Source organism: Zalophus californianus, chromosome 12 (genome assembly GCF_009762305.2).
Source record: "Zalophus californianus isolate mZalCal1 chromosome 12, mZalCal1.pri.v2, whole genome shotgun sequence".
In the NCBI taxonomy this organism is placed as follows: domain Eukaryota; kingdom Metazoa; phylum Chordata; class Mammalia; order Carnivora; family Otariidae; genus Zalophus; species Zalophus californianus.
In genome coordinates this window covers 221,428-246,633 of record NC_045606.1, presented here as the reverse complement: position 1 = coordinate 246,633, position 25,206 = coordinate 221,428, and the positions used below count along the sequence as shown (strand labels likewise).

Here is a 25,206-nt window from a genome sequence, read left to right as displayed (position 1 = left end):
GCAGCGCGGCCGCCGCCCCTGGAGACCGCCACAGGCTGCTGACGGGTCGGACGCCGGCTACCCCGCCTGGCTCGGGGTCGACTTCCGGTTCCGGCCAGGGGCCGCCGCCCGAGCCCCAACGCAGAGTTCTCGTGCCCCGGACGCAGAAATGAGCGGCCGGAAACACGAAGGCGGTGGGATGGGAGGGGCGGGGGGAGGACAGCGCAGCGCCTGCGCCTGCGCCTGCGCCCGGCCCCGCCCCTCTGGCCTGTGTGGGGCCGCCCCCTCCCTCCCGCGACGTCCGGAGTTCTCCCGGGCTTGTCCGTCTCCCTCCTGGGGCGTCCGGTCCCTTCCGGGGCCTCCCCTCTCCCTCTCGGGGTGTCCCGCCCCCGCCGGGGCCTACCACCCCTCCCTCTTGGGGTGCCCTGAGTCCTCCCCTGCCAGACTGCCCCAGGCCGTCCTGGGCAGCTCCTGACAACACACCCAGAGCAGCACCCACACGCCGGTGCTCTGGGAACCCCAGAGAGGAGCTCTGAGTTATGGGGGGACTGCCTTCCTGTACTTCGTAAACCCAAGCTCCTAAAAGTGAAGGGCAGGAAACTTTCCTTCTAGAGGCTCCTGCGGGGATGTGAGGGCAAGCTCTGCGTCCCGCCGCTGCTCCACAGGACCCCTCAGCCCCAGCCTGCAGGCGCACGGGCTTCCTGGGCCGGCCCGCCACCGGTCTGGGCACGGCTGTAGGAGGCGGCTGACCTCACAGGGTAGCAGGGATGCGTCACAACAAAAGCACAGGAAATCCGCTGCACACTTCGCCATCAGCCCGGTGCACGGTGACTTAGAAGGCCTCGTTTGCCTTGAGATGTTGAAGTAATGCTTTGCCGATGGGCGGGGATGAATGCGGCAGAGCGCCATCAGAGTTCCACGTCTTGCCCATTTCTTGTTTATTACATGGTATTATGTAATCGGCATCTCACAGGCCACATAAAAGGGAACTTGGTCTTTGGCATTTGGCAGTGAGCTTACACAGTCATGCTAGAAGCAGCCAGATCTGAGGTGATGGGAAGAGACAGCCTGTTTGAAGAACCAACAGCATCACTCCACACATTACTCTTAATCGGGGTTTCTCAGCCCCAGCACTATTCATGTTTTGGTTGGATAATGGGGGCTTGTCCCCAGTTCTTGGGGGCCATCCCATGCAGTGTAGGTAGCATCTCAGGCCCCGTACCCACTAGATACCAGTAGCACCTCATCCGCCATCTGGCAAGCAAGAATGTCTCCAGACGTCGGCAAATATGCCCCGAGGAGGAGAGAAAAATGTTTCTGTGTCTGAAGGAAGGTCCTGCCACCTGCCCCCTGACCAGCCCTCTTCCCTGGATTTCTTCAAGTGTAGAGCGTGGAGAGGACTTTTCCACATCCCCCGTTTGGGTGCAAAACATCAAGAACAGACACTGGCCCACATCAGGCCAGTCACCCACAGACACAGGCTCACCAGCAGGCCAGGCGGGGTCCCAAGATGCTGTGCTCATACCGTTGTCCTATAGGGGGCGGGCGACAGCCGTTGCTGGAGAAAATCCCCGGAGCCCCTTTTCTCCTTCTCCACTGAAAGTTGTTCAAAGGGACAAAGGAGGGCAGTTCTTGCTTGGAATAGATTTAAATGTGTTCACTTGTCCCATACTGGTGGGTGTCTTACTGTTGGCCTTACACCAAGCACTCCCCATGTGCTACCTCATTCAGACCTCACAGAAGAGAGCAGGATTTTATCAGCACCTTACAGACAGAGAAACAGATTCAGGTCAAGGAAATTGCGAGTCAACACCACAACACCGAGCACAGCCCAGCTCCACTCCTGGAGGCTCTCCCCTCCTCTCTGGCCCGGGCCCGCCTCCACCTCTCTGTCTGTGTGGTTGCAAACTCCCCAACCCCATCATCCCTCTTACTGAGAAGCAAGTCCACCTTCCACTCCATCACCCAGCTGTCACCCAACTCGTATTCAGTCCAGCACTGCCACAAGCCCCAAAGCATAAAGGTGAACAAAGCACTAACCTCTCTCAGTCTCTATTTTTTCAACTGTAAAACTGGAAATATAACCCTTTCCATCTGTGTGTTGCTGGGAATGGTAAGACACTATATTCCAAGCTCCAGTCTTAGTAGATGTTTAACAAGTAAAAACCATGATATTTCCAGGCATTGTTATCATTTATGACAAAAAGGAGAGATTATCTCAGGTTAAAGGCATCAGGCATCCTGCAGGAAGCAGAGATCTGACAAGCTGAGTGAGGTCTGCAGAGTGGAAAATACTACTGGTATGTCTTATAATTTCCTGGTTTTGATCATTGTGTTGTGGTTATGTAAGAGAATTCTTGGTTGCAGCAATAGGATGTGTATATGATGTATATGAAGGGTAACGCACAAATGGTAAATTGAAGGAGTCCGGATGGAGGTATCCAGGAATGCCTTGTAGTGTTCTGTAAGTCTAAAACGATGGGGACAGGGAAGATTGCAGGGAAGAGGCACAGATGTCACGCGTGCAGCATCCCATGCTGCCCACGACCTGCGGCCCAGGCCTGTGAGTTCACCCCTGCTGGGCAGGCAGGTGCCCACCCACCTTCAAGGCTTGCTCAGCTCACGAAGGGGCCCATTTTTAGCTGCACAGCAGAAGCCCCACGGAGCTGGATCAAAGCCAGCTGAGGGGCATGCCGGGGGCTTGCAGGGGGAACCTGGCCATGCCGTGGCCTCCCTACCCCCTTGTCCGGTCAGCCAAGGCCAGGGCTGTTTTCCCTGTAATTGTAACGTGAACCTCTGCAGCTTACCCAGGACGGGAGCCCTTTGAAAGGGACCACAGACGTGATCAGGCCTCCTAAGGACGTTCAGGGCCTGTCACTCCTAAATGTGCCAATCTGACATATCGACTGCTTTGAGTTAGTGGCACCCAACACACAGCAGAGGCAAGAAGCCCACTCTGCCCCTCCTTTTTATTCTTCAAAGCGGGATATTAAACCCCCACATGAAAGGTGCCCTCTGGGTAGCAGGAGGAAGACATTCTTCCCACCAGAGATGAATGAGGCGGAGAGAAATCTGTGCAAACAAGCCTCACCTTGCAGTGACTCCCAGCAACGTCCTCTCCCTGCCCCAACCCCTCTGTCACTTCGGTTCTTCACTAAGTGTTTGTCACCCGAGTGTTTGCTATTGATCGTTCCTGCTCTGGTCACTTCTCTGGGTCTTCATTCTCTTGTGAAGGCTCCCGTGCCCCTGTAAAGATTTTAGTAGGACATGTATGCTTCTCTCCTGTTGATGGCAGCTTAGTTCTTAGGCGCAGCTGGAGACCCAAAGAGGGCAGAGAATGTGTCCTGTTCACCAGCCTAAGGAGCACAGACTTGATGCCATCAGCCCGCCCCGGCCCCCAGGAGCACTGCTCGCTACCACAACCCTCCCAGCGGGTTCCGCAGGCCACCAGCCCGGAGGGAACAGGAGATGTAGGAGCAGGAGAGGATGGGGGTACACTTCGAGAAGGTTTGCCTGGAGGCAGGCAGTGGCCAGGAAGGGACCACAGCTGGGGAAGACCAGAGGCATGTGAGTCAGCTGGGAAATAGAGAGACAGGCCCCTCAGAACTGCCTCGCTTGTACGGGCTTCTCAGAAGCTCTATTTGTACCCTGAGACCCCTCCCCAGCTCAGGGGCTAGGGATGGGTGTGTAGCCCAGGCTGGACACACAGTCATTTAGGCTGGGGGCTTGATCTTCTGAGGAGCTGCCCTGCACAGGACCTAGGAGACAGTCTGCAGAGGAGGAAGGGGGCCAGGGGGTAGGTAGAGCCCTGCAGGAGGAGAATCTGGGCCCCACAGCAGCTGGTCTCCAGGACTCCCAGGAACAAAAAGCAGGATGGGAGTCATCACAAAGGAAAAGTGGTCAGGAAGGATCTGAAAAGCAGGGGCGTGGTGGAGAAGATGCTGAGCGCCCCCCTCCTTGGGCTCCCTAAGCTCCCCCACATGCCCCGCCAGAGGGCCCCCCGAGGCCCTCTCCCCATGCCCCCTCACTAAATCTGCCCCAGCGAAGCCCCCTTCCATTTAGCCCTCCAAAGACCCCATGTGAGTCCCTTGGTGAGAGCACAGCACTGCCTTCTGGGTTTCCCTCCAAGCCCGCCCCCTGACCCCCCAGTCCCCCTCAGTCTCACTCTGAATACCACACCTAGCCCTCCTCCCCAGCTGGGGCTTAAGTGCCCTCACCACTGAAGGCTCCCTGGCCTCCCCAGTCCCCCTGAGCACACCTCTGAGTGCCCTCAGCAATCCCCCCACGCTGAGTGCCCCCTCCCCCTAAGCCCCCCTCTGAGCGCCCCAGCCTCCCACTGCTGACCACCCCCCTCCCCGAGTCCCCCTCTGAGTGCCCCCAGCCTCCCACTGCTGACCACCCCCCTCCCTGAGTCCCCCTCCGAGCACCCCCAGCCTCCCACTGCTGAGCACCCCCCTCCTCCTGAGCCCTCCTGAGTGCCCCCAGCCTCCCCCACTGCTGACCACCCCCCCTCCCCGAGTCCCCCTCTGAGTGCCCCCAGCCTCCCACTGCTGAGCACCCCCCTCCCTGAGTCCCCCTCTGAGTGCCCCCAGCCTCCCACTGCTGAGCACCCCCCTCCTCCTGAGCCCTCCTGAGTGCCCCCAGCCTCCCCCACTGCTGACCACCCCCCTCCCCGAGTCCCCCTCTGAGTGCCCCCAGCCTCCCACTGCTGAGCACCCCCCTCCTCCTGAGCCCTCCTGAGTGCCCCCAGCCTCCCCCACTGCTGACCACCCCCCTCCCCGAGTCCCCCTCTGAGTGCCCCCAGCCTCCCACTGCTGAACACCCCCCTCCCTGAGTCCCCCTCTGAGTGCCCCCAGCCTCCCACTGCTGAGCACCCCCCTCCCCGAGTCCCCCTCTGAGTGCCCCCAGCCTCCCACTGCTGAGCACCCCCCTCCTCCTGAGCCCTCCTGAGTGCCCCCAGCCTCCCCCACTGCTGACCACCCCCCTCCCCGAGTCCCCCTCTGAGTGCCCCCAGCCTCCCACTGCTGAGCACCCCCCTCCCTGAGTCCCCCTCTGAGTGCCCCCAGCCTCCCACTGCTGAGCACCCCCCTCCTCCTGAGCCCTCCTGAGTGCCCCCAGCCTCCCCCACTGCTGAGCACCCCCCTCCGAGTCCCCCTCCGAGCACCCCCAGCCCCCCAACTGCTGAGCACCCCCCTCCTCCTGAGTGCCCCCAGCCCTCCCCCACTGCTGACCACCCGCCTCCCCCCCGAGCCCCCCTCTAGTGCCCCCAGCCTCCCCCACTGCTGACCATCCCCTCCCCCTGAGTCCCCCTCCGAGCACCCCCAGCCCCCGACTGCTGAGCACCCCCTCCTCCTGAGCCCTCCTGAGTACCCCCAGCCTCCCCCACTGCTGACCACCCCTCTCCCGAGTCCCCCTCCGAGCACCCCCAGCCCCCCAACTGCTGAGCACCCCCCTCCTGAGTGCCCCCAGCCCTCCCCCACTGCTGACCACCCACCTCCCCCCGAGCCCCCCTCTAGTGCCCCCAGCCTCCCCCACTGCTGACCACCCCCCTCCCCCTGAGTCCCCCTCCGAGCACCCCCAGCCCCCCGACTGCTGAGCACCCCCCTCCTCCTGAGCCCTCCTCTGAGTGCCCCCAGCCCTCCCCCACTGCTAGCACGTGGGCACCCAGAGATCTCAGCCAATCAACAAAAGCCCATCCCTATTGCCGCAGCAATTGGGCACGTGATCCGAGCCTCAGCCAATCAACGCACCCCTCCGGGGTAGGCCGTCCAATCAGAGCAAGGCCCAGGACTCGGTGTTTGGGCCTCCAGAGAGGCGACCGGGTTTGCGGAAAGTCCGAGAACCACGAGCGGTATCGAGGCGCACTTCCGGTTAAACGTGGAGCGTTCCGTGCGTGTGCTCGTGTGAGCGCGCCGGGCAAGCCGTCCGCTGGCAAAGAACAGCAGGAGCGCACGCGCGAGTGTGCCTCCCAGGCCGGGCGGGGGGCGAGCCGGGAGGAGGCGCGGGGAGTCCCGGAGAGCCGCGCAGCCCCCGGGGGAGGGGGCGCAGGATTTGCCCCGGGGGTGGGGGTGGGGAGTTGATTGCGCAGAGGTTCTGCCGCTTCCAGAGCCCCGGAGGGCACGTGTCTCCTGGGAGGCCACCCCAGGGCTCTGGCGGGGCCGGATCGGGTGACGTGCCAGGCCCCTGCCGCAGAAGCTGCGTGAGGGACCGCCTCCCCTGTCCGTAGCAGGAGGCTCCGCCGGGAATGGTTGGGGGACCGCCAGCAGGCCGGCCTTTGCAGCCCAATCCCTCAACCCGCCCAGCCTCAGTGACCTCGTGAGAAAGGGGTGCTCCTAATGCCGTCCCTGAGTGCTGCCCCCGGATCTCTCACCAAATGACGGCTGAATACGACAGGACTCTGTGCATCTCACGTTTTAGCCAGCCTGGGTTGTAATGATAACTACCCTTCTAATAAATACGTGGCTTTTCTTTAGGAATAAATCTAACACGAAGGGTGGAAGATCTGTGTGAGAAAAATAACTCACCCGAAGGACGTAAAGGTAGACCTGAACAAACGGAAGGGGCCACATTTCTGAGCGAGGAGACTGGACACACACAGGTCTGCTCCCTCAAATGCCTAAGTCCATGAACTGTGTGCATTCCAACAAATAACGGACAGCATTATTTTGTGAGGGAGGATGAGTAGATTCGAAGATTTATATGAAAGAGGAAAGGCTTATGGTAAAGAAAATGTAGGGGGAAAGGGGGTACTTGTCCTACTGGTTGTGGGACAGTTACAAAGTTACACCAACTGGAAGAGTGAATTGGCTGCCAGTGAGCTGGGAAAGGAAAGAAGGTTCTTTTCTCCCCAGGGAAGAATGACAGGACAGTGAAAGGAGAGGGTAGGAAAGCAGAGCAAAGTTTTATTAAAGTACGCTCCAAGGGAGGCGGGGCAGGTCGAGAGAGACAAAGGCCCGAAATGTCTAGGGTGTGGGCTTATGTCAATGTTTTCTGTTGCGTGGGTCCTAGGGTTGCAACATTTGAGTGACAGGCCTGGGTTATGTAATCGTTAGCCAACTAAGCACTGTCCTTTCTCTAGAAGTATTCAAAATGCCTGCAAGGGGTAGGAAACCACAACAGTATTTCTGTTCTGGAGACACAGGTCGGATAAGGACAAACGGCTGCTTTCTGCACAAGTGCACCAAGGCAACAGACTTAACTCTTCCTCCGCCACCGGGAGGTTGTAACCACAAACTGACTGCTAGATGGGTGGACTGGGGTGGTCCCTGGGCAGTCCTCGGTTGGGGCACTCCGGCAGGACCCCAGGACATCTGAGGTCCATCCACCTGTCACTCGGTCTAGCTTCCTGCCTAACCAGTGGACAGACAGACGTCCTGCACTCAGGCCGAGTTTGAAGAGCCACGTTTACGTTCAATTTGTTACTAACAGCAAAGAGCATCCAAAGAGGCCACTCTTCGTCCTGTGCCCCGCCAAGGACAACATCCAAACTAAAGGGGACAGTTGGCTGCCCCCCAAATCACAGCATCTCCCCTGGCTGGGAGCCCGTTCTAGATAGCAGCCACACCCCACAGGGCACGGGCAGAAAGCCTCACATCTCAGGCCCAGAGACTAGAGGAAAGGCTCGTGACCGCCTCCCGGGCAGATGGGGAAGAGAGTGGGAAGTGGTCTCTGAGCCGGTTGCTAGTCTGTCCTCAGTTCCCGGAGGAGCGCAGAGTTACGTGACAGGCTCAGCTTAGCTGCAGTTCCAGACCTGACTTCATAGCCTGGGGCTACTCCTGCAAGGTGACCAGAGCCAAGCTGTTCCCTTACAAAAGAGAAATCAGACAGTGCAGGGTGAACCCTGGGCCGCCAACATTCCACATCAGTGGGGAAACGATCACCTACCCAACAGACATTAGACAACTACCTCATGCCACACATAAAAACAAGTCCGGGAAGGACCAAAGTGCTGGACAGTAAAAAAAAAAAAAGGAAAAATATTAGAAGGAAATGTGGGAAGACATATTTCTAATTTTGGATGGGAAACATTTTTCTTAACAAGACGTGAACCTCAGAACAAGAAAGAAAGCGAAGACTGAAATGCATAAGAAGGAAATGCTCTGCGTGAGGAAGACACCAGTGATCAAGTCTGAGCTTAGGATAGACTGCCGGAGACATCACGGGGGATTCCACAAAAGATTAGTAGGTATTAGAAATGGAACATGAAAAACCTGGGGTCCTGCCGGAGAGCCCCAACCGAGGACTGCCCAGGGACCTCCCCAGTCCACCCATCTAGCACCTGTTATGCAAATTGAAACGTAAAAGACCATTCAATAACAAAATAGTTAAAAAGTATAAACAAATCATCCTTAGAGAAAAATGTAAATAACCAGTGACCCCACGAAGAGGACCCAGCGCTTTGCATTTTAAATGAGACTGCTGATCTGTTGATCAGCAAAAAATTATCAAGATTTATAATCCCAAGCGTGGAGCCAAACCCCTCATATTGGTGGAAGGATTAATAAATTGGCGGAGCCATTGAGGGAGGACTCTAAGCTCATCTACCCGAAGGTAAGATGTGCAGAGCATTTGATCTAGCAGGTCAGGCTCTAGGAATCATCCGGAAGAAACATGTGCATCTGAAGAAGGGGAGCTGTCTGGATGACCATCAGTAGGAAGTTGGCTTGAAATGTGACCGCACACCCATCTGGAGAGTCTCACTGGCCATTCCTCACTCCCTCTGCTGGACCCCGGGTTTGGTCCTGACCCCGCTTTGCTCTGTTCCCACCACACTCTCCCCTACGGCAGCCACTGGCCACTCGCGGTCCCCCAGCGTGCTAGCACTGAGACATGCTGTGAGGGCGAAGCACACCAGGCTTCAGAGGCTGAGGCCAGAAACTCCAGTTGAGATGGTCCTTGGTCTCCCACCGTTTGCTCCCGATGGCTGAGCTTCAGCACCTGGCCTCCCGCTGGGTTCCCGGGGTCCCGTCGCTGCGGGTGCGAGTGGGTGTGCAAGCATCCTGAGCTGAGGACCCAGGGACCGGGGGCCTCTGTTCTGTGCGGGCCCACGGTTCTGGCTTAGGTTGGCAGGGAGGGCAGCCCCAGAGCTTACAGGTGGCTAAGCTGCCTGCTCCGTCTCCTCTGGATTCCACACTGGCAGGGGCCTCTGCTCCTTAGGACATGAGTTTGGAAGACGCTGTGACCCTGCCCTGGGAACTGGACAGGTGGCGAAGTCCGCGGTGACAGGGCGATTGGGCCGTCACTATGGTGATGGGGATGGAGGCCTTTGCCATCAGCCTCAGTTTTCTGCATGGCAGCTCTAATGACAGGATGGTCAGCCCTGCCGAGGCCGGAGGCCGCCAGCGCAGGGGCCCTGCTCCGGGTTGCCATGGCAGCACGGGCCCTCTCGGGGAGCACAGAAGGCCCCGTGGGGGGACTCCCCACTCCACACCTGGTCAGAGCAGGAAGTGCTGGGCGGCCCGGAGCCTGGGGAAAGCAGGTTGGGGTGTGAGAGGGACACAGTCACAACCTAATTACTCAAGAGTTGTCCCCGGCCACAGGAGGGGAGCAGACCCTTTCTGCTGAGTCTGTCCAGAGGACACCACGCCGCCACAGCTTGGCACAGCCTGGAGAGAAGGCTGACTAGCGCTGGCCAGCCCCGGCCTCCAGCGCTGGCCGGACGGGCCTTGGTGGGGAAGGGTCCCAGCTGCATCTCCGAAGAGAAGGCTCGCCGGCTTGCTGGTCAACAATGAAAAGGAGGAAACTCTGTGCCTGAACCTCAAGCCAGAAGGCAGCTGTAAGGTGGACCATAGCCTCCCTTTGGATCCTTCCTCAGCGGGCAGACGTCTTGGGGTCTTTCTGCTTCGGAAGCTGTCAGGGAACGCTGAGGGGTCCCAGCTCACGCGAGCGGGCCGCCGCACAAATGCTGGATGACAGAGCCAGGATGGAGGTCACCAAGAAGGAAAAGGTAACGCACCAGCTCGTGGGCTTCCCCAGAAGTGTGGGTTGTGGTTTGTTCAGCACGGACCAGCCTTGGCTCCCCAGAATCGGACTCCGTGCATAAGCCCCTTAGGGAAGGCCTGCTGGGGAGGGAGCCCAGGGCACTGAGTGTGTCCGGCAGGAAGGCTCCTTCTTCCCAGCAGACCAGGCCTTCTTCCTGCTGCTTCGGGGTCCAGCCCTGTGACTTGGAAAGTAGGCTGCCAGAGGCCTGGCAGCCAACTGCTGGCTGGGGGCCTGGAGAATTTTGAGCCCCAGCTGGGGGGTTGGGGGCCTGGGGTCTCAGTGGGCAGAACCAGCTGCCAGGCCATGAGGCAGCCCTCAACGGGCACCGTGACAGGCCCCAGACCCCACACTTCTTCACAGGAATCCCTCCAGAAGGAGGCCCATGGCTCCTGGCAAGGAGTAGAGCACAGTTACTTTTTCCACAACAAAGAGAAATCCAGACGTCCTTGCAGCCAGCCACGTGCCCAGGCATTGAGCAAGGAGACAGAGCTGGTGCCAGGCCTGGCGGGGAGGAAGGGGGGTCGTGCTTGCAGCCCCAGGCCAGGGATCAGGGCAGACCAGGGGAGGTCAGGGAGAGGGCCAGGATCCAGTCCCTTTGGCATGGTCTCCTCCTCACATGTCTTCACTTCTCCTTCTGTGACTTGACGAGGTCAGCACAAACACTGAGCTGGTTCGGCTCCTGGCAGAGCTGATGATGTTAGAGGAAAAACAGCCAGCCCGAGCCAGGGCGCCTGCAGCTGGGGCCGGCGAGACGGGCCGAGGCCCGAACCAAGTCCTGTATCTGCTGGTGCAGTGGCTGGAGTTCGGATGAGAAATCCTGCCCGAAGGGGCCCCCCGGGAGGCTACCTGGGGAGAAGGGAGGTGGCGTCTTGGGCCTAAGCAGAGAGGTGGTTTGGTCACTGTGAGCGTTGGGGCCTGGGGCCTGCTGTTCTCTCGGGTCAGTGAGCCAGGCGCCGGTGCAGGGAGGCGGGGGGCTGGGCAGAAGACCCACGTCTTGTGTGGAGCGGTGGGGAGGCCAACTTGGTGTCAGGGTCATCGAAGGAGTGCAGCTTCAGCTGCCAGCCCGTTGGCTCCAGCCCTGCGTCATTTGCCCCGGGGCGTGAGCGGTGCCCTGTTCACGCCTTCAACAGTGTCCCTAACCGTTGAGCTGCGCTGTGTCCACCTCAGGCTCCCATGAGCAGAGTGTCCTGGTGGCTTTGGAGGGAGCCCAGGCGCCGATTCTCTGCTTGCACACAGCTCTGTTCCTGTGTTGACCTTTCACCCCTCACCGGCGGTCACCCCTCCGCTGTCACCCCTCTCCGTACCGGGCGGCTGTGTCAGTCCCTACATGGCTTCTGGAGCCGCGTGGGGGCAGGACTGTGTCTGCTGGTGCCCCCTCCCCAGCCTGCGGCCACCTGCAACCCCATCATGGCAGGTGCATTCCCTTGGCATGGAGCTCCGCCTCCGGATGGCCACCCCTCCTGCGTGGCCGGGAAGTGGGCCCTGGGAGTCCCCTCGGAAGCCTCTGTGTGTGGGTCCCTCCCTCCTCTGTGGTGCGCCAACCCTCTCCAGGAGCAGCCAGGGGACAGGAAGGGGGGCTCCACAATGCGTACAGTCAGCTTCCTGGGGTGGCTTTGGGGAGCACTTTCCAGGAAGAAAGCTGGTAGGGGGCGTCCCCCCATCTTAGCTAGGGGAGCCATAACCAAATGCCATACATTGAGGGGTTTCAGCAACAGCTGTGTGCTTCCTACAGTCCTGGAGGCTTGAGCCCCGGGTCGGGGCATCAGCGGGGTCAGGCTTCGGTGGGGGCCGCCTTCCCACTGCATCCTCACCTGGCGGACAGACAGAGGGCTCTGGTGTCCTCTGCTCATGCCCCCACCCCCTGGTGACCCCATCCAGCCCCAGTCACCTCTGAAAGGCTGACGTCCTCATACCGTCACACTGGGGGTTAGGGCTTCTGACATATGAATTCGGGGAAACAAAATTCAGTTCTGTAGTATGTAGAACGGAGCCCCCTGAAGTCGGGCCCTCCGGCTGCCAGGGCACAATGCCCCGCAGAACGAGAAGCTCAGAAAGAGGATGAGGCTGCCTGGGGGCCCCCTCAGCCAGGAGCCGCTGGCTTTGCGCACACAGCCCCAGCTGTCCCCACGAGGTGGCCTGCAGGGCGCCGTGCGGGGCTGGCTGGAAAGGCCCTGAGGGCAGAGGAGAGTGAGCACGCTGCCTGTGTCCCTGCCCTCTGGTCCAGCGTGTCCCCGGGGGGTGGAGCTGTGGCGTCTGGGGCACCTGGGGGTAGGAGCAGGCCAAGGGGACCAGCAGTGAGCCCCGGCCAGGCCCACGTCTGTTCCTATGGCAGCTGGATGGAGATAGAGAGGTACGGCGGCCTTCCCTGTGGTTCTGCAGAACTGGCCAGAAGCTGGACAGAGCGGGACAGAGCGGGACAGAGCGGGGCAGAGCGGGGCAGAGCCTGGCAGGGCGCGGCAGGGCGGGGCAGGGCGGGGAAGGGCGGGGCAGGGCGGGGCAGAGCGGGGCAGAGCGGGACAGAGCCGGGCAGAGCGGGGCAGAGCGGGGCAGAGCCGGGCAGAGCCGGGCAGAGCGGGGCAGAGCGGGGCAGAGCCGGGCAGAGCCGGGCAGAGCGGGGCAGAGCGGGGCAGAGCCGGGCAGAGCGGGACAGAGCTGGGCAGAGCACGGCAGAGCGGGGCAGAGCGGGGCAGAGCAGGGCAGAGCGGGGCAGAGCGGGACAGAGCCGGACAGAGCCGGGCAGAGCCGGGCAGAGCGGGGCAGAGCGGGGCAGAGCGGGGCAGAGCCGGGCAGAGCGGGGCAGAGCGGGGCAGAGCCGGGCAGAGCGGGACAGAGCTGGGCAGAGCACGGCAGAGCGGGACAGAGCGGGGCAGAGCGGGACAGAGCGGGGCAGAGCGGGACAGAGCCGGACAGAGCCGGGCAGAGCCGGGCAGAGCCGGGCAGAGCGGGGCAGAGCGGGGCAGAGCGGGACAGAGCCGGGCAGAGCACGGCAGAGCGGGACAGAGCGGGGCAGAGCGGGGCAGAGCTGGGCAGAGCGGGGCAGAGCTGGGCAGAGCCGGGCAGAGCGCGGCAGAGCGGGACAGAGCGGGACAGAGCCGGGCAGAGCCGGGCAGAGCGAAGCAGAGCGGGGCAGAGCGGGACAGAGCGCGGCAGAGCCGGGCAGAGCCGGGCAGAGCGCGGCAGAGCAGGACAGAGCGGGGCAGAGCGGGACAGAGCACGGCAGAGCGGGACAGAGCGGGGCAGAGCGGGGCAGAGCCGGGCAGAGCACGGCAGAGCGGGACAGAGCGGGGCAGAGCGGGGCAGAGCCGGGCAGAGCACGGCAGAGCGGGACAGAGCGGGGCAGAGCGGGGCAGAGCCGGGCAGAGCACGGCAGAGCGGGGCAGAGCGCGGCAGAGCGGGGCAGAGCGGGACAGAGCGGGACAGAGCACGGCAGAGTGGGGCAGAGCGGGGCAGAGTGGGGCAGAGCCGGGCAGAGCACGGCAGAGCGGGGCAGAGCGGGGCAGAGCGGGACAGAGCGGGGCAGAGCGGGGCAGAGCACGGCAGAGTGGGGCAGAGCGGGGCAGAGTGGGGCAGAGCCGGGCAGAGCACGGCAGAGCGGGGCAGAGCCGGGCAGAGCACGGCAGAGCGGGGCAGAGCGCGGCAGAGCGGGACAGAGCGGGGCAGAGCGCGGCAGAGCGGGACAGAGCGGGGCAGAGCCGGGCAGAGCGCGGCAGAGCGGGGCAGAGCGGGGCAGAGCGGGGCAGAGCACGGCAGAGCGGGGCAGAGCGCGGCAGAGCGGGGCAGAGCGCGGCAGAGCGGGACAGAGCGGGGCAGAGCCGGGCAGAGCCGGGCAGAGCGCGGCAGAGCGGGGCAGAGCGCGGCAGAGCGGGGCAGAGCGCGGCAGAGCGGGACAGAGCGGGGCAGAGCGGGGCAGAGCGCGGCAGAGCGGGGCAGAGCGCGGCAGAGCGGGACAGAGCGGGACAGAGCGGGGCAGAGCGGGGCAGAGCGGGGCAGAGCACGGCAGAGCGGGACAGAGCGGGGCAGAGCGGGGCAGAGCGGGGCAGAGCCGGGCAGAGCGGGACAGAGCGGGGCAGAGCGGGACAGAGCGGGGCAGAGCGCGGCAGAGCCGGGCAGAGCGGGGCAGAGCGCGGCAGAGCGGGGCAGAGCCAGGCAGAGCGGGGCAGAGCGGGACAGAGTGAGTTTTAGAGGCCTGGCTGTGAGTTCGTTCCTAAGTAGTGGGCCCAGAGGTATTCCTGGCAAGGGCTCCCGCGAGGCCAGCTGAGGTCTGAGTGGCTCTGAGTGGCCACTGGTCCTCGCCCACCCTTTGCCTGGACCCCCTGGGCACAGTAAGGTCCATGTGCCGCAGAGAGCTTTGCAATGGCCTCTGGGTCCACACAGCTGGGCGTCAGCCTCCTCCAGCAGAGAGGCTCAGACAAACTTGCTCTTTTTAGGAACGTGTAACAGGCTTCAAAATACAGCCCAGTTGTCAGGAGACAAGCCCCGGACCAGCAGTGATGGGCACCAGCGCCTTTCCACAGCTCCCAGGGTCTGCCCCCTCCGGACCCCTGCTCCAGGCCGGCCCTGCCCCCTGGAAGGTCTCCTTGAACCCTCTCAACACTTGTCCTCCACAGCGGGCATGGAGCTCAGCTCAGCCTCTGGCTCTGCCCGGGGCTCCTGGGTCTCCACAGCCTGGGGGGTGTTGTGCTCTGTGGTGTGTGCCCCCGGACTGGGACAAGAACCCATGACCTGGCCAAGTCCAGAACAAGAGCAGGTGGCCACTGGCCCATGAGTCAGGGACGCCGAGGCGGGGCCCGTAGATGGGTGACCTGGCCCTGACCTTCCCTGTTCCCTCATACCGGTTTTGCCTCCTAGGTCTCCGCTGCCTTACCCCTTGCCTTTGGCCCTGCTAGTGCCCTGGTACCTCCCAGGAGGAGCCCGCTGCCCTGTCCACCCCTCTGGCCAGCTCTGGGCATCCTGGTCCCCGGGAGGTGAGCGCGTGGCCCCAGCGTGGACAGACAAGCCGCTGTGAGTCCAGCGGCTGCCATTCGGCCTCTTTGGGCGTGCCTGCCTGCAACCAGAGAGGAAGAGCCCTTCCCATGAGTTCCAGCCACACACGTCCCTCCCCTGTGCCCCTTGGCCTTCTGGGTCTCCTGGAAAGGACCTGGGGCCGCCGGGCCCCAAGCAGTCGCTCTGCCTTCCCGTCCTCACGCCTTCACGCAGTTCTGCATCGGTACCATCCACGTTCGTCCTCCTCACTGCTCGCAGAGTGGGTCACCCACGTGTAGATCCAGACGTGCCTCCCCCCTGCACAGATGCTTCTAGAGCTCGGGCGTAGAGCCAGACCCTCAGCAGGCAGCCCACACCCCAGCCTCAGGGCCCCATGCCCACCGCCACCCTCTGGCCACCCCAGATTTGGCACCCTTCCCTGCACCCTCGGTCTGGCCATAGCCTTGGCCGTTGCTGGTGCCACGGCTGGAAATCCCTCCGTGTCATCATCACTGGGCTCTCTGTGGGAAGCAGGCTTGAGGGAGGCCAGGGAAGACAAAAGAACACAGGGGGCGCCTCCTCAGAGGCCAGTGTCGCTCATCTCTGGGGTCTCTGGCTTCCTGGAGTCCTAGCTCCGAATCCTCTGAGGCTTTTGATCAGGTAGTTGTGTCACTCAGGGTGTGCTTCTCGAAGACGACTCTAGGTGCCGAGTGCCGCAGAGGTCACACAGGCCAGGATGGAAACAGCACAGCCAGGGTTTCTGTCATGATCCATTTGTGAGAAGGTGAGGGCTCAGGACCGTGCTGTTGGGTTTGGGAGAAACAGGGCCCGCTGTAGGAATTCCCAGCAGAAAGGTTTTGCTACAGGGCACTGGGCGCTTAAAGGAGCGGAGCCAGGGGCCGTGCTGTCACTCCCGCAATCCCGTTCAGGGCTGGGGCCAGGGGCCATGCGGAAGGTCAGTACCCGTGTCTGTTTCAGGTCAGGCGCCCCGGATGTAGAGGCTGAGTGGGATTCCGGGGGGGTGGCTTACGGAGGGAGTGTTCCCTGGAGAGCCTGGGAGGCAGGCAGGAGAGGGCCCCCGCCAGCCGAGAGGTGGGTTCAGCCCGATCCCCGGGGAGCTCTGCAGGACGAAGGAGGCCAGCCTTCCGTACGCCAGAGCAGAGTCCTTGGATAACCTCCCAGGCATTTCCAGCTCTCACAGCAGCTGGGGGCTGGGTGGGCCCACCTGGTTGGGGGGTGGGGGGTGGCGCCAGGCACACGCACTGCCTTCCGCCATTGCTAGCCTGGCTCAGATCTCCTGGCCACTCGTGTCAAGCTCACTCCATCCCAGCACAGTGTCCCCAGGATTGTGGGGGAACCTACGGTCGGAGGCTTGGCGAGGTGAGCTATGGCCCCTGCCTCTGCAGGTGGTCCCCAGACTGCACATGATACTCCTCGCTGCCCTGAGCCTGGGGCACGCACGCACATTCCGTGTCTGCGCCACGCTTGCTTGTTAGGAGGGCATTGTGCAAACCCGAGCTGACATCGGGAGCCTCGGGCACCCTCCCCTCCACTTGATCATTTGTGGCCTCTTCTGTGGCACTTGGCTCCTGGCGGTGGGTAAGCCTCCAGCTTGTGTCCCTCTTCCCCACAGCACTCACGGTCCTCGCGGTCTGATGCTTGCAGCTGCTCCTCACCTCTGCCCGTGGGTCCATGTACATCTTTACTTTGGGCCACTTCTCTCTCCACACAAAGTGAATAACCGCATGCAATGTTCAAAACACTGACCCTTGAGAGGATCTGTTCTCACCACGGTCTCCCAGGGCCGCCCCGAGTGGGGCTCTTGTGCATTTCCAGCTTGCACCAACACACCGAACTGACCCGTCCATGAAGCCAGCATTGGCTGGGTTCTGCACTCCCCCTGCAGCTGGGCAAAGGGAAGCCCCTGCTGTGAGGCCACAGGTGTCTGAGCTGAGGGAGAGGCACGGGGGCCTCCCTGCCAGCGCGGCAGGCGACCGGAGGGTCTGGGGCCACCTGTTTCTGCAGCTGACCTTGATTCTGATTCTAGATGGGCCACCTCCATTTAACGAGGGATGGCCGCTGGGCCCCTGATATGATGACTCAGTCCTGTGGCACTCAGCTCGGGCCAGGTTGTTCTGGCCACAGGGGTGCTCAGTGTTCCACGGTCGGCCGCTCCATCTCTCCCAGGGTCCGGTGGCATGCCGGTGGTGGTTGGTTCTCTGCCGAGGTGCCAAGGCGGCCGGAGCTTGGTCCCGTTCTGCTCTCTGACTCTCCTCTCGGGTGCCACATTCTGCACCGTGTCCCATCTCCGCGCAAGCCTGCCGGCTCACAGGACCTCATGGGCACGGCCAGCTGTGGCACCATCTGGACCGAATGCAGAGCCCTTTCTTGCTCTGGCTCTGCTTAAACTGTCAGCCTCCGTTTCATCTGGTAGATAGGCTGGGACGGTGTTGCCAGGCGCAGAATAGGCTGCCTCCACCACCTGAGGGGGCCGTGGCACAGGATGCACGTTTTCTGGTGATAAGAGGAGGCACCATCGTTTGTCACTTTAAAGTGATTGTCCGGGCGTGTCCCAGACCGCTGGGCCCCCATGAACTTCACGGCGTGGCAGGCCCCTGATCTTCTCTAGATAGCATACGTCTCACCCATACACCGCGGCTCCTGGCCCTGCTCGCTCCAGGGCATCCGGCCCGGCGTCCTCAATACAGCGACTCTGTGTAATGCTCCGTGGGAGGCCCAGACAGCCCAGGCCTCGTGTGAGCGCAGACCGGACTGCCCTGTTCTTCCTTCCCGAGGGGTCTTGAGAAAACGGATGTGTTAGCTCAGGCTGCCATCATAAAATGCCCCAGACATGTCTGCCCGTTCTGAGGCTGGAAGTCTGAGCTCAAGACACCAGCAGAGTCGGGTTCCGGTGAGACCCTCCTCCCGGCCTGCAGACGCCGTCTAAGCCTCGGTGGCGGGGAGAGGGCGAGCGCCCGCCTCTTCGCCTCCTTCTGGGGGCGCCAACGTCAGGACCTCGTCCAACCCTCATCACCTCCAAATACCATCATGCTGGGGAAGGGCTTCCACACATGAACTTTCGGGGACACGTTCGGACCATAACAATCAACCTGCCAGGTCAGTAGCTGCCTGTCGTGAGCAGCGCCAAGAAGGACCTCCCTCCAGCACAGCAGCTGCAGCCGGGCCACCCTTGAGTTGAGTTTGGGCAGCTTGCCGTCCTCCGCCCTGGTCCCATCGGTCTGTATGTGGACCAGCCTGGAGAACTTAATGGTGACAAGATGTGACCCACCACTCTGAACCTTGAAGTCTCTAAGAACGCAACAATTTCTGTTGTGTTCTTCTCAGGACTGATGCCTTTCTTTGGGCTGGCGGGTGTGTGCGCATGTGCACGTGCGTGAGTGTGCATGCACGGGTGGGTGAGTGCGTGTGTGTGAGAGTGGGGGAGAGTGCATGTGGGGGAGTGTGTGGGTGCGTGTGTGCATGGGTGAGTACGTGTGCGTGTGTACATGTGTGAGTGTGCAAGCGTGGTGGTGGGTACACGTGCGTGTGTGAATGGGGGTGAGTGTGCATGTGTGTGCGCGTGCATGCATGAGTGTGCGTGCACAGGTGGGTGAGTACGTGCACGTGTGTGTGCATGCGTGTGTGCACAGGTGGGTTAATGCTTGTGTGTGTATGACTGGGGGTGAGTGTGCATGTGGGGGGTGTGTGCCTGCGTGTGTGCATGGGTGGAGTGAGTGTGAGTGTGCATGCTCGGGTGGGTGTGCGCGTGTGGGGTGTGTGAGTGTGCATGCATGGGTGGGTGAGTATGTGTGCACGTGTGTGAGTGTGCGTGTCCGGGTGAGCATGTACGTGTGTGTGTGTCAGTGGGGGTGAGTGTGCATGTGCACATGCAGCAGTTTCGGGGACTTGCCCTTGGCCGTTCCTATTACAAATTCTATGGGTCAGGGAACCACTGTGAGGGTTCCTCCAATAGCTACTAAGTAAATCCATTCCGATCCTGCACCCAGGATCTCCAGGTGGGTCCAGGGAACAAGTAGATCCTGTGTGAGGCAGACGGAGGCCGCCTCACCCCCATATGCCCCTGGGCTAACCGGGGGCCATGATGGCACTCGGGGACCCAGATCTCGGTGTCCGTTTTCATGAAACAGCCATCAGAATCTCTGAGTGTTACTCTTTCCCGGTATACACTCGCTTTATTACACTTCACGGATTGTTGTGGGTTTTTTACACATCAGACTTTTCTGTGATCACTATATTTGCCGTGGTGATCTGTGACCAGTGACCTTTGATGTTACTGTTGTCATTGTATTGGGGCCACGAACCGTGCGCACAGAGATGGCGAACCCGGTCCCGAAATGTGTTGTGACTGCTCCATCCCCCATCGCTCTCCCTCTCCTCGGGCCTCCCTGTTCCCTGAGACACAACAAGATTGAAATTAGGCCAATTAATTCCTCTACAGTGGCCTTTATTTGTTCAAGGAAGAGGCACACGTCTCTCACTTTATTTTTATTTTTTTTAAAGATTTTATTTATTTATTTGAGAGAGAATGAGAGATAGAGAGCACGAGAGGGAAGAGGGTCAGAGGGAGAAGCAGACTCCCTGCTGAGCAGGGAGCCCGATGTGGGACTCGATCCCAGGACTCCAGGATCATGACCTGAGCCGAAGGCAGTCGCTTAACCAACTGAGCCACCCAGGCGCCCACGTCTCTCACTTTAAATCAGAAGCTAGAGGGGCGCCTGGGTGACTCAGTTGTTAAGCGGCTGCCTTCAGCTCAGGTCATGATCCCAGGGTCCTGGGATCGAGTCCCGCATCGGGCTCCCTGCTCCGCGGGAAGGCTCCTTCTCCCTCTCCCACTCCCCTGCTTGTGTTTCCTCTCTCGCTGTGTCTCTCTCTGTCAAATAAATAAAATTAAAAAAAAAAAGTCAGAAGCTAGAAATGATTGAGGCAGTGAGGAAGACGTGTCGAAAACCAAGATAGTCCCAAAGCGAGGCCTCTTGCACCAAACACTGAGCCGAGCTGTGAAGGCAAAGGAATAGTTCCTGAAGGACATTGCAAATGCTACTCTGGTGCACACAGGACTGGTGGGAGAGCGAAACAGCCTTACTGTTGACATGGACACAGCTTTAGTCATCGGGACAGATGATTGACCCAGCCGCAACACTGCTGTCTGCCAAGGCCTCCCCCAGAGCAAGGCCCTGACTCTTCGGTTCTGTGAAGGCTGAGGGAGGTGAGGGGGCTGCAGAGGAAAAGCTGGGGGCTCGCAGAGGTGGGTTCATGAGGTTTAAGGAGAGAAGCATCTCACGGGGAGCAGCAGGTGCTGATGGAGAAGCTGCAGCAAGTCACCCAGAAGATCCGGCTGAGGGAACTCAGGAAGGTGGCTCCGCCCAACAACAGACTTTCAGTGTAGATGGAGCAGCCTTCTGTTGGAAGCAGATGCCAGCTAGGATTTTCATAGCTGGAGAGGAGAAGTCAGTGCCAGGCTTCAAAGCTTCAAGGCACAGGCTGACTCCTGTAGGGGTGAACGCAGCTGGGACTTAAAGATGAAGCCAGTGCTCATTGACCTTCCCAAAAATCCTAGCACCCTTCAAATTGTGTCAGATCTCCTGATCCTGTGCTCTAGAAATGGAAGCACAGAGCACATCGGTTCACAACACGGTGGACTGAATATTTAAGCCCACCATTGAGATCCACTTATTGCTCAGAAAAAAAGGATTCCTTTCAAAATACTACTGCTCACTGACAATGCACCTGGTCTGGTCACCCAACAACTCTGCTGGAGATGGACGATGAGATGAATGTTGGTTTCATGCCTAACACACCAGCTATTCTGCAGCCTGTGGATCAAGGAGAAATTCTGACTTTCAAGTCTTATTAGCTTGAAATACATTTTGTAAGGCCGTAGCTAACCGTGGACAGGGATTCCTCTGAGGTTTCCGGGAAAAGCAAATTGAAAGCCTTCTGGAAAGGATTCACCACTTTAGATGACATGAAAAACATTCATGATTTATGGCAAGAGGTCAAAATATCAGCATTCACAGAAATTTCGAAGAAGGTGATTCCAACACCCACGGAAGATGTGGAGGGGCTCCAGACTGGAGTGGGGGGGGTCCCTGCAGGTGTGCCAGAAACATCAGGAGACCTAGAGTGCGAAGTGGGGCCGGGGGATGGGGCTGATTTGCTGCATCTCAGGATAAACAGACGAGGAGTTGCTTCTGGTGGACGAGCAAAGAAAGCGTTGATTAAGATGGAACCCACTTCTGGTGGAGATGCCTGGAAGATTGTTGGAGTGACAACACAGGATCTGGAATATCACATGACCCGAGTTGATAAAGCCCAGCAGGGTTTGAGAGGATGGACTCCAAAGCCGATAGAAGTTTTCCTGGGGGTGACATGCTGTCAAACAGCATCACCTGCTACAGAGATGTCCATGCAAGGAAGAGTTGATCAGCGCAGCCAAGTTCACTGTTGTCTTTGTAAGACCCACAGCTACAGCCTCGCCAACCTTGAGCCGCCCCCGCCCTGGCTGAGTCAGCGGGGCAGACCCTTCACCAGCAAGAAGATTGTGAATGTCTGAAAGCTCAGATGATCGTTAGCGTGTTTTAGCAATACAGTATTTTTTTTAAAGATTTATTTATTTAGAGAGAGACGGGGGTGGGGTGGTGGGGTGGGGGAGAGGCAGTTCCCGGAGAAGCTCACACCTTGAGTCTCTGAGACACCGGCGTGGTCTTCGAGTGAGGAGGTGTCCTCCTACAGCAGAGCTATTCGGTGAGCCCGGAGGGCTCATGGCAGTCAGGAAGTTCAAAACCGACCACGTGTGCCACTGCGTCTCCTCGTTCAGCGATGCCGCGGTGACACGCTAGAAATCGGCCTTGGATGGAGTATCAGCACCACGAAAACCAGAAAATGCCCCAGACCAGGGCCTCCGCCATCCCTGAGCCCCAGTCGTGGAGCATCTGCCGGCTCTCTCCTGCGGCCCCCCGCCGGCTCTCCACCTCTGCCTGCCTTTGGCCGCAGGTGACAAATTCTGCCAGGTGACCCTCTTCCCCTGACCCTTGGCTTTAGATCCAGAGCCCTGAGCCTACCATGTTCTCTTTTCAGTGCATCGTGCCTTATCAACAGCCCCTCGGTCGCACAGTCCTTAGGGCTGCCATCTCCCCCCCACCCCCTGCCTGAGCCCTCGGTCCCAGACATCACGCTGGTGGTGCCTCCTCCCAGCAGCACCCGCACCCACCAGCGGGGATGGGTGGTGGCTGGCACCGGGGGCCGCAAGGTACCAGCACCGCCCCCTCCCTCCAGTCACCCTGCTGCAGGCAGCCGCCTCCACACCCCCACCTGATTTCTAGGACCGCCCCGGCACCCAGAAGCGAGGTCCTGGGGGGCCTGGGATGAGGCTTCTGGAGCCCACCGTTTCGTGGGAGAGCACGCTCAGGTGAGGCTGGCAGGGCGTGGGGTAGGGTAAGACTGGGCCGGAGGCAGATTCGGGTCTGACCCACAGGGGGCTCTGGAGCATGAACAGCATCGTGAGCTGTCCCTCCCGAGGCCGGGACAGGCGGTGTGCCCTGCAGCAGTCAGTCGTTGGCTGGGGGTCCTGGGAGGGAGGCTAGGGTCTCCAGCTTTGGCAAATAGAAGTTCAGAGTGCCCAGTTGCATTTGAGTTTCAGATAAACGCTAGGAAAGTGTTCACGTCTGTCTCCAATATTGCAGGACATACTGTACTTTCTCTGCCCGTCCTCGGGGGGCACAATGCCGCAGGCGTTTCTGGGTGGGGTGACTTCGTGGAAGGATGGGGATCTTGGCGGCTCCCAACGCCGTGTGCTGTTGCTCCCAACACCGCAGGGCAGGACCGGACCCGGTCGCAGGGATGGCTCCCAGGGCGCGGACAGGACACGGCCACTGTTGAGGGCTGGGGTTAACTGCTTGCTACTGCACAGAAACGCTTGGAGGGTTGTATAGTTTTCGTGACCTTTAGAGACTTAGATGGAGTTTTCAGGTGGGCATCATTTTTTTTCACTGAAAGCGAGTAGCGTAGGTTCCTGCTTTTGTAAATTATCTCCCCCACACATTTCCAAGGTGGCTGCAAAGGTCATGAGTGTAGTTCAGCCACCGCAACTAGGGCATTCGTGGGGGAGCTGCGTCCGCTCGAGTTTGGCCAGTTGAACTCTTACCCCTGGAGCGAGTCAGAGGGGAGAACAGAGCGTTGCCCTCGATCCACACAGCCCACCCCACCCTGTTTCTAGCTGGCGGGACCAGAGTGAGGGGGGCAGCGTGTGGGGCGCCCCCACCAGAACCTCTCAGATGTGGCCCAGGAGGGCGAGAGGATCAGATCCCAGGAAGCCAGGGAGGGGGGCACGGGGGCTGTTCACCTTCTCCGCTCAGGCCTTGTTCCCCGGACAGCCAGTTGCTAACCAATTTCCAGCACAGCACAGGGTTTCCCTCACTTCGAGGCCAGTCCGGTTCCTGCCTCAACCCCTGGGGGCTTTCTTGAGCCCACCGTGTTGTAAGTAACTACTGACTACACACACCCCCATACCTTGTTTCCCACGTGCAGCGGAGCGGAATGAGTTGTCAGCCCCCCATCCTTCAGACTGTACCCCATCGACCCCCCTAACACAGAGCTTATCTGCAGGGCCCATAATCTCACGTAATAAATAGTCAGGAGCATGATGGCTCCCAGCCCAATACAGCACCACCCTGACGCCAGGCCCTGGGTGGGCCCTGCTGATTTTCCCCGTCTCCCCCTCACGGCTGCAAGGTGCACCGACAGCACAGGAATATCAACAGATACTCCAGAGCAAGAAGGGCAGGACTTCCACTAGCATGTCTTCTCAAGGGGCCTCCCTCGTGGCATTTCACAGAAGACGGTGTGCAACAGTGAAGAGTGAGACCAGACGGGTCCATCCCCCAGGGCTGGGGGCACTGCCACCTGACCCCCAAAGGAAACGGAGGGTCCCCGAGCAAGCAGAAGGGTGATGCGTCTGTCCCCACCCCTACCTAGGAGCATGGGCAGCCCCACTCACAGCCCAGGAGCGTGCCCCCACTCTGGCCAGAGCCAAGGCCAATGACCTGGTTGCAGGGATGTCTCCCAGGGCGCTCTGGCCTCCGGCTGTGGCTGAGCAGTGCCAACCCACGGAGGCCAGGATGTCCTCTGGTCTAGGGGCTCGGGATAGATGGGGTCTTGCTCTCCTGGGCACCACCTCTTAAGAGCACAAGAAGGCTGCTTAGAGCAATGCTCTCCAAGTGGCATTTGGCTGTGGCCCAGAGAAAGGGAAGCTGAGTGGACAGGTGATGTGCCCAGGGACCCTGTTTCACAGGATCTCCTCCCCCTGTGGACACAGATGGCTCTGGCTTCGGCAAAGCCGGACTGAGGTCGGGACACTGGACAGGGCAGGGAGCCCTGGCTCTCCTGACCCCCTTTGGGCCCGGACTTGTGGTCCAGGTAAGAACAGACAATCTTGCAGAGTGGTGGGCTTTGTTCGTGCCGAGCTGCAGCTCAGCGGGAGGGAGCATCTCAGTCCTGCTTTATAGACGCAGAAACTGAAGGTCTGTGGGAAGGAGGGACTCGTCTGAGGTCAGGTAACTCGCCGAGAGCTGGAACCATGACGGGAGGCAGGCTGGCTGTCCCCCGGGGCGCCTGTACCTTCCAGCCTTTCCCCCAGACCCCTACAGCGCCGGCCTCATGCACTGCTCTTCCTCTTGTAACTAAGGTATGATAATAATATTCACCCCTTGAACTGTACAGTCCAATGAGTTATGTCAGATGCATATGGTTTCGTGACCGCCATCAACCATCGAGATACAGAATCTTTCCATCTCCCAAAAAGTTCCCCTGGTCCTGCCTCCTTGCTGTCAATCAGCCCTCCCACTCCCCCTGCTCCCTGGAAACCATGGGTCTGTTTTCTGTCCCTTCGGTTTTCCCTCTTCTTTGTAAATGGAATAATTAAGAACTTCCTCATCTCACCTTAGAAGAAACTGCCAAGCTGCTTTCCACAATGAGCTGAGCCATTCCGTATTCCCACCAACAGTGTTTGAGGGTTCCGGTTGCTGCGTATCCTCTGCGACTCTTGGTTTTGTCCGTCTTTTAAACTTCATTCATTCTGGCCAGTATGCGTGGGCATGACACTGTGGTTTGAATTTGCATCTCACTGACTGACTCATAACGTATATGTTTTTATATGCTTATTAAGTATTCTTCAGTGAGGCTTTTAAAATTGGGGTGTTGTCTTCTTGTTGAATTGTCAGAGATCTTTACATATTGTGGATACAAAGCATTTCATCAGACATGGTT

At 60.1% G+C, this 25,206-nt stretch overlaps 1 protein-coding gene across 1 annotated transcript in view; it reads left to right on the top strand.

The window, feature by feature from the left end:
* Positions 1-9,727: 9,727 nt before the first annotated feature.
* Positions 9,728-25,206, top strand: part of GCK (glucokinase) — a 36,356-nt gene continuing 20,877 nt past the window's right edge. The window contains exon 1 of the mRNA XM_027574135.1: positions 9,728-9,925. Coding sequence (XP_027429936.1) covers positions 9,881-9,925 — 45 coding nt within the window. The 5' untranslated portion in view covers positions 9,728-9,880. The remainder of the gene's footprint in view (positions 9,926-25,206) is intronic.